The sequence below is a fragment of the Musa acuminata genome, chromosome BXJ3-7 (genome assembly GCF_036884655.1).
Source record: "Musa acuminata AAA Group cultivar baxijiao chromosome BXJ3-7, Cavendish_Baxijiao_AAA, whole genome shotgun sequence".
NCBI classification, from domain to species: domain Eukaryota; kingdom Viridiplantae; phylum Streptophyta; class Magnoliopsida; order Zingiberales; family Musaceae; genus Musa; species Musa acuminata.
The window spans coordinates 3,893,141-3,909,602 of record NC_088355.1 but is presented as its reverse complement, the minus strand read 5'-3'; the positions used below and the strand labels follow the sequence as shown (position 1 = coordinate 3,909,602).

Genomic DNA, 16,462 nt, shown 5'->3' with positions numbered 1-16,462 from the left:
TTTAGATTTTTTTTAGATTATTTTTATTTCTTTTACAAAAGAGACTATGTATCATCCCAACAAATACATTTTCTTCATCCAATTTTTTTAAGAATGATAAAAATGGCTAGCCTTAAAGAAAGTATAATTGATATGTCTATTTAATGGCACAATCTTAGCTTTAAAATCTCAACAACAAAAAAAACACAAAAAGATATGTGTTTTATTTATTTTTATTTTATTAATTTTAATTTTTAAATAGGAGTTTGCAAAGTGACAGTTGACTGTTGAGAGATAAAAGTAGTATTAGCCGTGAGTTGAGAGATAAAGAACGGTGGAGATGTGAAGATCCGTCGGAGATCCTTACGAAAGTAGTACGAACGGTCGAGATTTACAGAGCCGGGGGAGATCCTTACCGGCAGTAGCGAGCCGATCTTTCAGATTCCACCCCTATTCTTTACCATATTTTTTGGGAATCATTTTATGATTCCAAGAAATAATAAGGGCTTTAATGCAACAATCTCAGGGGAAAATATGCTTACTCAAACAACGCCAAGGGCTTCATTGCAAAACTGCGTCGCTCCAACGGCTAGTTTTGTCTACCGTTGAGCCCCAAACGTTCCGAAACTCCTCCTCTTACACCCTTAAATCAGCACGCTCTTCCTTTCCTTCTCCCGAAGTCGAATTCCCAAGAAGTAAGAAGAAGAAGAAGAAGATGGCGTACGCTTACACTCCCACCTACTACTCCTCCTTCCACGACACCATCACCTCCCTGTGCAAGTCGATCCTGCCCTTCGGCCTCAAGAGCCGGCGGCCGCCGCTGCCGGACCAGAAGCTGGCCAAGTGCCACTCCGACAGCCTTAAGTGGCAGCAGGACTCCTTCCACCGAATCCTTCACCTCATGGGCCTTCACAAGGAAGGAATGGTGCCCGAGAGCGACGTGGCCGCCTTCTGCACCCATATGCTCGACACCCTCATCGCCGCCCCCAGGGATCCAGACCCGCCCGGCGTCATCCGCGACAAGCTTCTCTTCTTGCAGGTTTTCCCAAATCAGAACCCCTTCTCTTTCCTCCTCATCTTACATCTTTTTTCCTTGAGAGAGTGAAAAGGAAGAGCAAGAATCGAAGCAGTTGTTCCTTTCAAGTGAATCTGAGGGCCTGCAAGTGATAAAAAAGGGATTTTTATTTCCCCCTTCTCTTGTAGGAATTGTTGTATGCTAAATGCATCTCTGCGGAGGTGTACCATTCATCCAAGAGGCCTCTGCTGCAGAGGCTCGCGATGCACGGCGCGGAGCTTGATTGCCGCGACGTGATCGTCCGGTGCCCGACGATGAGCTCCGAGGAGGAGTGGTCGTTCATAGAGCTCGGGGACAAAGAGCCCCCTCCGGCTGTAGAGAAGGCGAAGCACCGAACTCCCATCAAAGCCTTCATCGGCAATGCGGCGTCGTGGACGACGGGGAAGGGGAAGAAGGACTCCTCCCAAACGAACAAGGGGCCTTTAGGCTCCGTGGATGTGAACGCCATGGACCCATCAAGGCCTTCGATGGAGAACCCCTTTTGGGCCAGGAACCAACCGAGCGACAAGAGCTCGATCCTGATGCCGGAGGGCTCCCCGTTGATCCCCATCAAGTCCGACAAAGGGAAGAGGAAGGCATTCCAAGAGCTGTTCCGGAGAGAGAGGCGAGATGAGAACGAGAACAGCGAGCCCCTAATTGCTGAGCCGGAAGAGAAACCGATGAGGCCGACGAAGAAGCACTGGGGACTTGACGTGCTGAAGAAATGGAAGAGAGGTGGCGGCAACGAGGACGAATCCACCACTCCCTACTTGCCCCCGGGGAAGAGATCGGATGAGGTTTCGTCCATCGCCTGCACCCTTGCCGCGAGCCCCGTCGGCGAAGGCCCCGACACGAAACGGCTCAAGAAGAAGATGCACTCTGACGAGGTCTGAGACATTGCATTCTGTTCATGCTGTAGACGGATAGATAGAAAGTATCTGAATCGTAAATGACTTTCACAGTCTTCTCTCCCTCTCGTTGAAGGTCTCAGCAGAGAAGATAAAGACGGAGCTCAGTCGAATTCAATCAGAGCTGTGCGCGAGGAATCCAAACCTTAATTTCTCGTAAACTCTATTCCGAGAACCAATGTCTTCCTTCTTCTATCTACAGCCATGATCACAAGGAGCGTTTACCTCTCTCCACCGTGACAGGGACGAACAGATCGAGGCAATATCAACCAAGCTTCCCATCGACAAGGCCGACTTGAACGACTTCTTTCCCAAGTGAGCTCTGAGGAAACGCTACTCTGCTGCGGCTTTGATTCTAATGCAAGGAAACTCTACTCCATCGTTGCAGGTCATGGTGCGACAGGCACGGAGCCGTCGTGCTCGACGTGGTGAGGAAGGAGTTCAAAGGTCATGTGGGGGAGATGGAGGCCCTCCGTAGCTCTGCAAGAGACGAGCATGGCAGTGCAGAGAAATGGGTAGCCTTCCAAGAGAAGGATGACAGCTTCCATCTCAATCTCTTCTCTCACAAGTCATGAACCACAAGACTTCACATTGATCTCTCTCTCTCTCTCTCTCTCAAAGCATGCATGTCATAGTTCTTAGAATGTGTGTGATTCTTCTCTCTCCAAATTGATTTCTTTTGCTGTCTGTAAGTGAGAGACGTATGAATGAATCTCTTCCCAGTTCGTATCTAATGCAGAGGGGATTCCTTGACATACTCATATAGTCTTTTCCTTGTCATATTTGGACGTATCTGTGGCACGTTTGGCTATAGTATTGCAGGGCATCTCAATCATCTGATGCAATAAATGCAGAGACCCGAAACATCTTCTGCCATTCTGCTGCAGCATTGAACAATCTCAATCGATAAAAGGTAAAAGACGATTGAATAGAATTGCTGCAATCAAAAGCTGAACACAGATTACATACTACACAAAGAAGTAAGAAATTTAACTCGATCGTCTAAAGATATCCCAGAAATGACAATTGAATAGAATTTTGCTTACCTCAGTTTAAGTAGACAACATCATGAGGTCAGAAGAATTTTGATTTCCCAAAGCTTCCTACTTCTTCGATATCCTCGTGACGCAGAGATCAGATTGATAAGCAACTACTTAAATTGCACAACATGGAGACAGCATTATGATGTCAAACTGTTGCAGAAAGCAAGAGAGTTCAGATGTTGCATGAGAAGTGGAAATGGCTTCCTTTTGGTTCGAAGAAAAAGGAACAGAGGTCACATGTGACAATGACCGAAATGGATTCGAGGAAAGAGGAATTGTAGAGATCCTCTTAGGTTACATATCCCGTAACCAAAAGAAGATCTCATTCTTCTTACAACAACACTATGGTCGAAGAAAGATTTTGATATCTATGGCTAAGTTTTATTAAGATAAATATTCAAATATTATATATTTTGAAGAAAGATTCCGTTCCTCCTTCTCCTATCTTCGTATCCGACCACTATAGAGTATCTTCTATCAAGATCATCTACTGAGAAATTTAATCATATTTATAATAAATCTGGCATAGCTAAATAGGGTCATATAATATAATATTTTTTTCACTCTACTCATTAATTAATAAGATATAAAAAAAATTAAAATTAAAATAAATAAAATAAAAAATTTATTTGAAAATAATTTTATCTAATTGGATTCTAAAAATTTTCATAACTATTTTACACATGACCATAAATTTTAAAATAGATCAATAAATCTAATAAATAAAATAATACTATATTAAGTTTACTATCAATGTGAGTCATAATGGTTGTTTGTTATTGTTATCATACTTTATTCTATGTGTCATAATATTATTAATATTTTCTAATATAGTCTATAATAACCCTTGTAATTTATCTTATTAAGATAATCTTGTTATTGAATTCAATCATAATGTGTATTTACATAAATATAAATAAGATATCAAAAATAAATAATTTTAATTACGTAAACAAAAATATTCATCATCATATCTTTTATAAGTTGCTCACAAACCTAATTATAAAAATATTTTCTTTCAAGCACCGTATGTTGCATTATAAAGTGTTTTTATTATTGATAATATAATAATGTAGTGCTTTATATATTTTTTTTGTAAATCGCCCCTTCAACTACTATAAAACATAAAATATACTTCCTACTATCGAAGTAATTTATAAAATCAACATATAAAAATACTATCATTTTAAGTTGATCTAATATTATATATATGAGTATATAATCATTTATCTCTTTCAGATATATTATTACCTTTTTTACAACTTTTTAGTATTTCATTCCTGAATAACTTTAATATCAATCCAATGTTGCGATTATAAAATTAATATTTAGTTTAATATAAACTTAGCATATAATAGACTCTCAATTGTATATACAAGTCATTTTGAAAATACATGCTTTGATTGAAATTTTTATTTTTGTCATGTACTGAATAAAATTATATATTATTTCTCTCTAGGACTCGATTAATATATTCTTCTTGAGATAATCCTAACAATTCTTGATATTTATCTCTAAATATTTTAATACCAATAAAATGAGTTGTCTCATTCATATTAATTATCTTAAAAATTTTGGCATAAAATACTAATCAATAGTATTTTCATTAAATTCGAAGAAAGCAATGATATTATGAAACTTTATATATCGTTATTCAAAAGTTTGTTTAAGATCATAAATAGATATTCTAAGTTTATAAGCCAAACTTTTCTTTCTTTGCAAATCCTTTAAGTTATTCCATATAGATTTTCTTATCTAAATCCTCATTTAGAAGATTTATTTTCATATCTATATGATATAACTTAATATCATAATACGTTTCTAATATCATGATGATTCTTCATGAGTTCATTTAAAAATTAGAAAAAAATCTTGTTGTAGTCAATGCTTTCTTTAGGGGCAAAACTATTGACTAGTTTATATAATTTGATATTCTTCTTTGAGTCATGTTTAGTCTTAAAAACTAATTTATAAATCAATATTTTTATAATTATTGAACAATTAGATGATTTTCAAATCCCACTTTGATCCATTAATTTTAACTCTTTTTTTATTATACCATTCACTTTTCAAGATCGTTAATTTTCAAATTTTATAAAAATAATAAGGGGTCATGTTTGATTTTTATGTCATTATTTGATTCTTGTAGATATACCACATAATTATTAGAAATGATATATCTCCTTTTCTTTTAAGATTTTCTCAAAACTAACGATTGTGATCATTAGCTATCACATTAATATCATATGAGAGTTCGTTAATATTATTTTATTATTTATCCCTCATCAATTTGTTTAATGATTTGCGGAATAGCTATCTATCAAATAAAATATGATAAGGGAGCATCAATATATATATATCTTCAATATTATGAATCAAGTAAAAGATCAAAATCTTGATCGTCATCTATAAAATTAACTACTACTATCAAAAATGATAATTTTTAATATTTTTATCTAATTATCTTCTGACTTGACTTCATTTGTGTACATCTCGAGAGTGTCAATAACATAAGACTATTCAAAAATTATATATATATATATAGTCATATTTCGATAGATCATTTGTAAATGTGGTGAAATTTTATTCTCCATACAATTGAAAACATGAAATGATCCACATATGTAAGTATATATAATCTCAAAGAGTTTATCAAACTATATTTTATTTCAAACACTTGACTATCGAATTGTTACAAACTTAATATTTATCTTAATATTTTTATAAATCATTATACATAATTTTATAATTAATTTTTATTAATCATAAATATATTGAGTTTGTTATCACTAAAAGATAATAATATCCTAATAATTCTAGATTAAAAAACTAAATTTTTAGAATTATAGGAACATAACATACATCCTCAAAATCCATCAAATGAAACATCTATAAATATAAGCAATAAGTAATTATGCCTATCGCTTAAGATGATTTTGCTAGTCACAAGTGCCTTACAAGCCAATCACATGATATTATTTATTTAATATATTTTTTACTTTATATTATCTTTTATATATATTGTGATGTTTGTGGATTTGTGAAATGAGAATCAGATCGTGATGAGATCACGATAATGAGATTGATTCATCTTTAAACATAGACTCTAAATAATTTCGATCATAGATTATTCGAAAGGGACATCGAGATAATCGGATAAACACTATATACCCGTCCGGAGGCGGGTTGGTCTTCATTATAACTCAAATAGTAATCAAAATATCATGAGACTTTTCTTATTTTAATTTTAATTCTTCCACATATCTAAGTTTCATTTATCATTTATTTGTGATGTAATGAATTTTAAATGAGCTAAATTAAGAAGGAAGAAAATTAAGAATAAATTATATAAGAAAAACTCACTATGTCAAAATTTTTAAACTTTGTAGCATTATTAGTCATAACAAGGATTTATCCTAGAATTCTTCGAATATCATAATAATAAGTTGTAATCAGTTTTTTCTTTAAGGTACCAGACAACTTGTTAACAAATTTCAATGCACAAATTATATTCTATAATAAAATCTAAATATTATCAGTAATTGTCATAAAACTAGGTCTAAAGAGCTCTTTCCCAATTATGTATTTCAATTACATATACTATATAATTTTCAATAATTAAGTCTATAATCCTTTCAGCAAGTCCGGATAATAATATAATGGGAAGTACTATTGTAAAATAAAAATAATATAATATTAGTATCTTGAGTTTTTATAATAAATGTTAAACTATTGATATCATCCTTATTTCATCTTTGGGTAAAATATTAATATATCTAGTATTCACATAAAATTTTATAATTTTGAAAGACCAATATCATTATTATGGAATATTATTGCTACATTTAGGTATATAAGTATAAACTATAAGGATATCTAAAATAATATTATTATACCTCATCATGTAAGTATTTAAAATAGATATTCCTATAGGATCATCTAAATATCCTAATTATATATGTTATTTTGAATATTAATTTTTAATATCATTTATAACTAATTCTATAATATAATTTTATAAAAATATTAGTCCAAAATATATTGGCAACTATAAAACTAATATAAAATATATAAAATATATCTTAAATATCATATAAATGATAAAATATTTATTATAATTTATACCTATAAGTCTAAGACCACTTTAGTGATTACAAGTCATATAAAACTTAAAAATATAAATTATAAATAATATTCACATAATTTTAATTACTATAATTTATGTAGAAATAATTTAATAATAATAAATAATAACCATAATATTTTTCAAACATTAATCAGCCAAAATGAAAACTTATATGATGACTGTAATCATAATAAAACAAAATTTATACCTTTATGTGAAAAATAAATATTATTTCATAATTTTATTTTTATTATATATATATATATATATATATGAATAACTATATAAATATCCAATAATAATAATTAGAATTTAAGTACCACAAGCAAATAAAAATATCAATATTTAATAAATAAAAACTTTAAACGAACACTATAAATTTTTTTTAATTCCATAAAGGGTCCTAAATTGGCCCAATCAACCCTATTAATTGGGCCACCCAAATTGGGTTCAATCTATTTTGGGCTAACCACAAGTCCATTTAGAGTAATCAAGATTGATTTGGAATTGCCAACATATCTAATTGATCTAAAACCGAAATTAGGTCAGTCAAAATCTTAAAAGAGAAAGTCAAAGTTGGACTTTGATTTAGTAGGTCAAAATGAGGGCTTTAAATCTAGGTAAAATCTATATTTGATCATGTGTATCTTTTTTTTTAATATCTGTAAACATATTATCATTCCATCTAAAAATAATAATGATACCGATATATAAAGAAAACTAGACTTTTTTTTTTTTTGTTCCTCTTAGAAAAATATTAATCTTTTTCTGTATACAAAGTAATTATATTTAACGATCAGCTAACAGACCGGTCAAAAGAGAGGAACTAAACAAATGCAAGAATTCAGGAGCCTAATGTATCTTTGATTTGATTGGAGGAATCTCGATGAACCGTCGAAAGCCGAAGAGAGAGAAAGGAGATAGGGAGAGGAGACACATCACGAGATTCGTGTGGGATATTGAGAGGTGCGCCACATGAATATAATTCGAGTATTATCCTAGTCAGTTATTTCATGATTCAGTTTAAGTTGAGGCACATTACGAGTTGAGCGATGTCGAAGCCGTTAGATAATTGTATAAAAGCGGATGGATATGACGTTGACCAGTGATCATGGTCAACGAATAAATTGACCAGATGGCTGATGTGAAGGCCTGCAGAAAGATGGAAGTACCATAGGACGGATATCGTGGGACTGCCTCTATGTCAAAAGATCAGCCCTTTACAAGGTAAGCAATCACGGGCTTGACAGGGTTGACTTGCAGCTCAAGATCCAACGTTGACCTTAAGCAATACAAGGCAATCGAGGTATACCAAGTTGGTCGATCAATCAATAATCAATAATGAAAGAGCTTTGGCGACACACGCACCAGCAATTATAGTACACATCTTATCACCAAATATCTAAATGTTAAAAAAAAAAAAAGAATGTTATGAATAAAATAACATATACACTGTCACGACAGTCTCTCTCTCTCTCTCTCTCTCTCTCTCTCTCTCTACGTTCACGGTACAGTTTTCTCCAATGATGATAATTTATCAAGTCATATTAAACTTCGCAACAGGTTTAATAAGATGACCATCTAATTCCACAAATGCATGAAAGACATTTTCCATCTCCCAAGAGACTTGGTTGGTATCAACAGAGAAATCCATGCATCTTTCACAAGTTGGCATACGGGCATTATCCCAATTCCCTGGTCCAATACAACCGATTCTTTGTTAACCAAAGCCAGCAATGGTGTCAAAAGAATGATGAACATATGCTAAAAAGAATTTGCTGGAATCACACTGATCATATGCATCATTATTGGTATGCGAAGAGAGATTAAGATCAATTAAACATGAAAGAGTGTCTAGCGATAACTCACATGCACCGCCCCAATACATTGAGATATCAGGACTTGGATCATTCATTAATCATATTAAAGAAACAAGTTGCCTTTTTGCCATTCTAATTTCAAGTGACTGAACAAGAGCAAGTTCGTATTGAAGTACCTTCAATCCTCATCACCGGCGTGCTCCAATAAATAGTTTGCAGCCAACTGCTCGTTCCTGTCGCAAGCTAAGAATGCTTCGATAACGCTTGCTCGGTCAAAACCCATTGCTTCAAGCTGATCAACATTCTAAACATGTCAGAATCTCATAACAGAAATAACATACAAGCATGTAACAAGACTAAAGAGGACTAATCAGCATACTCGTCCAATTGCCTCCTGCTCTTCTGCTGTCACATTTATGGTATGTGGCATCTCATCTTGCTCAGGCTGATCAAACATATCCCTGAGAAAATTTAATAAGCAAACATTTGAGACTTCTGATATGGCGATATCAGAAACTTCTAGGTAGAATAAGACCTTAATAAACAAAGCTACAAAAATTTACAGACCCAAGCAAGATTACAAACTTGACCTACAAGTCAAACACTTATTCCAAGGGAATGAGGAATATATAAGATTGTTTAATTAATATAGTAAAGAAGACAGTTGCAAGCCTTAGCAATTATGATAAAATTAGGAGAAGCTTTTCTTTGAATATTCTTTTTACGCTGGAAATTGTTTAAGCTTTTAGATTTCTTCTTTATCACACTAAAGCATAAATAGTTCATGACAGAATGAAACTATCCATCAATTTGAAATTTTCGCATGAAAACCAATATAGTTCAGATCTCTTCCTTCTATTTTGGTTCTTACTGTCATGATCAAAAGTTTCACATGCCATTATGCTCTAACTATAACATTCCTCTGAACCTCATGTCTGCTCCAATTCTTAAGCATGAGTGCTTTAGCACAAGCACCAGATACTTGATCAGAAAGATTGCCATAAACAGAATAGGAGCATCCTAATTGAAACAAAATAAAACTATTTATCTAACCATGAGATAGTTTTTGTCAAACGGGGGTCTGACAAGGAAAGAAATGAAATTCTGGTTCATATGGATACCACTGGATGAAAAAACAAACTCTAAGATTAACAAAAGTAATATTTTACTTTTGTTATAGCAGTAAAACGTATCAGTTAACAAAATTAAGAAAAGGAATAATATAGATGCCACAGATTTTACATAAGATGTATCAAGTTTTCTGTTTTATCTCTAAATCATCCCCATCTTCTACCCAATATATCCTAGTCTCTCCATTTTGTTTGCCATGCGCCCCCACCCTCATATACACAATCCACCAAGAAAAACATAACAACAGTCAAACAAAATCTCAAGCTCCACTACCGCAATGCAGGCACCCCCCATAACCATTGCTTTCATAGAACAGCAACTCTCCCCCAACACAATCCTCATACTCCTTCACACCACCCTTAATGTCCTTGCTTGTCCCACATTTACCCATGTCTCCCACTCCATTACTATACTGTTTCTCCATAAATCCACTTATCCCATCCCTAATCCACTTAGGCAACATCCATTTCACTTCATCATCCCAATCAACTCCATCCTCGAGATATTTTTCATCAGCTAGAGAATTGGCAACAACACAACCAAATATTTAACTAAAAGATAGTATATATATCTACTACCAAGACCCTGGATTTAGCTGATATCTCAAACTAAACTGAGCCTCCCAAACTGTGCTATACAGCATCAATACCTAGATATCTATTCAACAGAAATAGGAAATTTAGGATATTCAAATCAACATCACCTATATAACTTGCATTAATATGCTCACCCTTCAAGGCCTTCAATAGGTTCATTTATTAACTGAAGGAACTCTGCGTGATGCTCCTGTATTAGTCTTAAAAGTTGAGGGTTTTGCTTGCTTAGTTCCTGAAGCATTGGCTGCAAGACAAGCAATAGTTAAAAACACAAATTATATTTGCAAAATAAAATTTACACCTCAAATAAAAATTCTGACCTGCAAAATCTGTGGATTTGCTTGAACCATTGCTCGCAAGGCTAAGAACTACAACAACAGTAAGAAGTCTTAAAATAGCAAAACTGTAAAATCAAAACCAACTAAAGCTGTCCAAGTTCCTAAGTCCAATCCAATGACAATTCTCTTTTTACCCCAAATAATGCCCAACATTAGTAGGTACATATGCATCTTTGATGACCTTGGTTTAAGAGCTAATCAAAAGCTAACATGAAAATTCCACCATGCTGAATTTTACAACATAAAACTCTCCAACATCTGCAGAACAGCCATTTCAAAGTAGATGATTTCCTGGTATTCTCCAATATAAATCAACTAAGCTGTATATAGTGAATCAGTTCCAGAAGACACAGAACTTCACTGATCAAACTTAGATTGAAACAAGCTAACAAGTCAGCAATTCAACCCAAGAATGATCTCGTGATCCACATCAATTCCACAACCGACCTTGAGCACAACTATAGCCTTACAAGCACTTCTAGACTTTAAAACAAAAAAAATTATAAAACAATTATATGGCCATTGATGTATTATGGATCCAAATGTTGGAAAAAATGATCACAAAATTAGCATAGAAGAAATGAGAGTGGTAAGATCGATATTTAGTGTTGCAAAAGAAAAATACAGACTAAAATAATTCCATCCAAAAAATCAAAGGTAAAACCAACCAGAAGGAAAAGCATCGAAAGTTGTTTCAACATATGGATAGAAGATAATCATCGGAAACAACGCTGTATTAGTACTAGTGATGGTGGTGGCGGTGGATAGCAAATTCCTTACTTCAGCTATAGGAAATATCTTGTGAAGGAGACCATTTAGAACAAAGTTAATTTTCATTCTTTTTGTTCATAATTTATTTCAACCTGGCATACAAATGCTACCATTCCCTTAATGTAATTATCGGTTAAACTGGAAGGTAATAAAACACATTCAACTTGCTCCAAGCATTCCTTGCATATACAGTCTAAACTAGATAATTCCTGCTAAAAAATTATAGGATGACCTGATATTCAGCATTCTTGAACTATAATTTTGATATGTTATAAATTTATGTGCTTCGGAGCACGAGATAATCTATTTCTTTTCGCAGATAGGATAATTAAAGCCACTATCGATGTAAGCCCAACTCTATAAAAAGAAAAAAAAAAAAAGCATCTAAAGTAGGATTAGACATGTGAGCAAGGTGAGAAAGGATTAAAAGCATATTGTGCAGATTAGCATGCCTGTGGATTATTTCTAAGGAAGTCCAGAGATCCACCTCCAGCACCCACTCCAGGATTAGTATTACCCTGTTACAGTTAAATCAGTAGGCCTTTTAACTGCCACTATACCAAAAGAAAACATACTCATTGAGATATAGTGTTGAACCTGTGGGAACATATTCAATGGAGCAGAATTAGGAAGTCCAGACAGAAATCCTGGAGCAGTTGCATCAGTTGGGTTGGCCCCTTGACTAGATGCCTGAGACAAAGGGAAAGGATCAACTGGAACTGCAATTTCTGTTGTTGCTGGAATACCCTGATATAAAATTATAACATTGTCAATGATAAGTACAATTTTTTTTGACAGTTCTGCTGTGAAAATATATCAACTGCATACAGAGTATAAGTATTCCACAGCACGCTCTGGGTTGTTGTAAGCAGCACGAAGTGCAAGAAGAACTGTGTCTCTATCCCAGTTGCCACCACCCATCTCCAGCAATTGACTAACCATCTGCTCAAGATTACTCCCTGCAATTAAATTGGATGCAGCTTGACCATAGGTATCAGCAGATACCCTACAAAAAGAAGGATCCCGGTTACATTTCCAAGCATGCAAATGTTTTTAGATGAAGAGCCACAAAAATGTCGAAGAGACAAGATTATTCACCTAGAAACAGGACATTAGAATTTAGAGGTCACTTATATTATTAGGTAAAAGAACAGTCAACAATTAGTTTGCTTCAACCTCTTACTCTAAAGTATGAATCTAAGTAAGAAACATCAAACACAAAAATGGTCATCATAAGAGAACATTCTCCACTAGATTAACCACTAACATCTTCATCCAAGCCTTTCTTTGAAATAATGGGTTGTCCATTGCATTCAACTTAAACTGAGACGAACCAATTTTAGAATCGGTTATCAAATCGATGATCACATTCCAAAGCCAGTGCCTAGTTCAAGAAATTTTTGGCAAAAGTCAGGGTTTTTTTAATCATCATCCCTGGCTGGACTGGTAAGAGTCCAACTCATACCAGCATCCAGACACATGGTTTGCTGCTATGTGCTGCAGTACCAAGGAGGGGAAGAGGAGGATTACCAGTGGCTGGAGGCAGGTGGCAACACGCCCTAAGGGGCTTGGGGGGGGGGAATACAGGTTTAATTGGGTTGTTAATTGAAATGTGGACTGGGCCAGAACCATCAAAATGGGTTGGTCCACAGCCTAGTTCTCCATCAGACGGTATTTACCACGCAGTTAATCCTGGTGTCTTAATGCATAAAAGTCCAGGAGTAGTAGTATTATCTAAATAGTTTCTAAAGAAGCCTCACTAGTGTAGGTGACTGTTCCAACAAATAACAAATGCCATGGTTGTCATTTTTTGGGACTTCTATGTGATACGAGTTATAATGCAGTTGTTTCACTTGTCATTTCTTTTGTTTTAGTCAACAATCCACCCAATTAGCACAATGCTTGACAACATGTTACGGTCAAAGGGTTACATATCAGATTATATCTCCTAGCTAGGATTTTTCTGAATTTTCAGCAGAATTTAGCACCAAACTTAACTATTTATTTGCATCACAAGAAGAGGATCTTATTTTTTAATTTGAGTAAACCATTCAATAAACTTAAAGAAAGCATAACATTCAACAAATGAACATAGGAAAAGCACACAATCTATACTCTATAGTCTATTACAAATTCAAAAAAGCATTGTTTACCTTCAATTGCACTTAGATGACAAATAATAAAATAATCAAGCATACACAAACTATAAAGGTTGCCACTTTGTCCTTGTACGTATCAAATCATACTATAGAATTTGAATTATTTCTCACTCTATGCATTCTAGAACAAGCAAATACTAATTGTAAACAGAACTCATACTCCAAGTTTGATCCTTGAGATCCAATTGAAGAACTCGCTGGGACTCTGAAACAAGAAAGTATCAAACAAACAAGTCAGATAAAACAACATAGATGATATGGCAACTTCAATTAAGGTGCATATTTTTTAGGAAGGGGAAAGGACTCTTAGTGCACTCACGGAGTTGGTGGTGCAGCTTGTGCTGCTACTTGTGGTGGAGCTTGTACTGGAACTTGGGTTGGGGCTTCTTTAGGAGTAGGATGCTGGACTGCAGAAGTCGCCGAAGGCTGTCAACAAAAAGATTTAGTCAGAAACTAACATATGCTCATTCATTCAGAAAAAAAGATATGTAACATAGGATACACCTGGGCTGACGAAGATCCACTAGATCCTGCAGCTTTACTCTGAAAAATAATGAAGCAATGAGACATTAATACAGAAACAAGAAATTAACAGATGGTTATTCAGTAATTATTACTGCAAAATGCTTGCAATCAGAATTTTTGTTAATGACGGACATAAGAATGACCAGCACAGCGTTTGCCATTGTTAGATTCATCTTGGCAATTGAAGCTTTCAAAGAAGAAGACAGAAGTCGCCTGTTTCAATCGGCGCTAAAACTCATGGTAAATTAACCTAGATGATTGGTGTGGAAAATAGATATGAAAGCCCCTAAAAACTATAGAAATATTCTACTATAAAACATTAGTGTTTGTAGATATATTCTACTAGGTGAAATTCAGAAAAGCATTATTTCTCATATTTCTCACTTTTGTTGGAATTGTCCTAGTTGCATGTGGCCATTCCAAAAAGGTATACTTTTTAAAGACAAGCTTAGACCTGTATATCTCTGGTTACATCATAACTGCAAAACTAATTTTGGATTTACATTACAAGTTACACAACCAAGCTAATCTATTTACAAAAGCTCAAGCATATTGCACGTTAAATGTGCAGACCTTGCTAAGCATGACAACAAGAAAACCATCTTCTTTAACTTTGTTCTCTTCCAATGTGGATTCATCTTTCAAAACTTTTCCATTGTGAATCAACAACTGTTGCCCCCACGGATAACTGTCTTTTCCTTGTATTTGCTCAATATTTTTCTTCACGGCCATAATCTGACATACAATAAGAAATATTCCATCAGCAAACTGCTAGACGACAAAAGCATTTAAAAATAAAAAAGTAATCATCATAAACAAGTATTACATTTGAATTTAAGAGTCAAACTCTAATAACATTTTTTTTAACAATCTCAACCATAAGTTTTTCATTTTATTTTTGAATCATCCAACAAATGTGATCAGTGTCAGCAACCTTGAATAGAATGCACAGGACAGCACATTCTATGCACTAAGAATGCAAGTATAGATGTTAAAAAGTAAAATCCTTAAATCATGATCAAATAGATAATCTCAAAGTAATTTCTCATAAGCATAGAAGCCAGCAGCCTATGTATTTCCTTATAAAGGCTGTCAATCTAATGAACTGACGGGTTACAGAAACCTCCGACAACGATCGATTTAGTGTCACCAAGTTTGTTACCGCAGAGCACACGCACAACTTAACCATTTTGATCATTTCCCCCCTTTCCTCACTGAATCTTCAATCTCCTTCATTCCACGCCTTGTCTGGGATAAAATATCAAGTTAAGAAACAGATGTCAAGAGGCTTATGAGTCCGAATCGCAAAAACACAAACCCAACTACCCCATCGGAATTTAATTATGATGGCATTCAAACAATTGTGATCCTGAACACGTAAGCCCTGGACAGAAGAACCATCGACGAGAAAGGAAACTAAGTTAGAGAAGAAGACTGTACGTTTCATCACTCGAAATAACAAAGCAGGAGATCAAGAACCGGGAAATGGTCCTCGGGAAGAACCGTTCCAAAGGAACAGAGATGGGGGGTTTGGTGGGCTCGGGATTGTACCGTATCGTTGGGCTGAACCCGAATTTCGAAGTGGGTGCCCTTCAGCGTCTTCACCGTCAGCTTCATCGCGATCAAACCCCCTTCTTTCCCCGTCTCCTTACAGCCTCTCGAGAGCGCGCAAGAGAGAGAGAGAGAGAGATGGGCGGAACCCTAACTCGGAAGAAAAGGAAAGAAAATGGAAAAGGGGGCTCGGTTTTCAAAAATTACTTGTCTACCGGTTTTACTGCGTCCTCGTCTACCAGTCAACAGGCTCATGACGATGGCTGTGGGTCCCTGCTCGCCCCTCGGTCCGTCCAATGCCATAGAAGGTACGCGACGAGCAAGTAGAGAGAGTAGAAATATCATTGCCTTTGGTTTCTTTGCTTTTTTGCATGCTTTGGTTGATTCCCTTATTTCCCTCCGAAGTTAGTTTTTTTTTTCGTACGTATTTCCATAAATCAAAGTCTATAATATATACCAAT

General features: G+C 34.9%; 2 protein-coding genes across 6 annotated transcripts; one reads left to right on the top strand and one right to left on the bottom strand.

Annotated features, from left to right (window-relative positions):
• Positions 1–653: 653 nt before the first annotated feature.
• LOC135643141 (uncharacterized) lies at positions 654–2,695 on the top strand. Of its 3 annotated transcripts, none has more exons than XR_010498156.1 (5): positions 654–1,018; positions 1,183–1,920; positions 1,996–2,097; positions 2,185–2,256; positions 2,330–2,397. XR_010498156.1 is itself a non-coding variant. In XM_065159767.1 (5 exons), exons 1-5 carry the CDS (start codon positions 695–697, stop codon positions 2,514–2,516), a joined length of 1,401 nt encoding a protein of 466 aa, XP_065015839.1. In that variant the 5' UTR covers positions 654–694; the 3' UTR covers positions 2,517–2,695. The 3 variants fall into 3 exon arrangements, 2 of the variants coding, with proteins under 2 accessions (XP_065015839.1, XP_065015840.1); XM_065159767.1 differs by having other exon boundaries at positions 2,018–2,097; positions 2,330–2,695; XM_065159768.1 differs by having other exon boundaries at positions 2,185–2,472.
• A 5,754-nt stretch (positions 2,696–8,449) lies between these two features.
• LOC135641975 (ubiquitin receptor RAD23b-like) lies at positions 8,450–16,178 on the bottom strand. Of its 3 annotated transcripts, none has more exons than XM_065157677.1 (13): positions 16,002–16,178; positions 15,024–15,185; positions 14,430–14,468; positions 14,245–14,351; positions 14,086–14,130; positions 12,595–12,772; positions 12,364–12,513; positions 12,219–12,284; positions 10,978–11,025; positions 10,792–10,901; positions 9,310–9,391; positions 9,107–9,222; positions 8,450–8,805 (listed from the first exon to the last, which is right to left on the bottom strand). In XM_065157677.1, exons 1-12 carry the CDS (start codon positions 16,065–16,067, stop codon positions 9,109–9,111), a joined length of 1,167 nt encoding a protein of 388 aa, XP_065013749.1. In that variant the 5' UTR covers positions 16,068–16,178; the 3' UTR covers positions 8,450–8,805; positions 9,107–9,108. The 3 variants fall into 3 exon arrangements, with proteins under 3 accessions (XP_065013749.1, XP_065013747.1, XP_065013750.1); XM_065157675.1 differs by lacking the exon at positions 16,002–16,178 and adding an exon at positions 15,574–15,654; XM_065157678.1 differs by lacking the exon at positions 16,002–16,178 and adding an exon at positions 15,613–15,654.
• Positions 16,179–16,462: the final 284 nt, after the last annotated feature.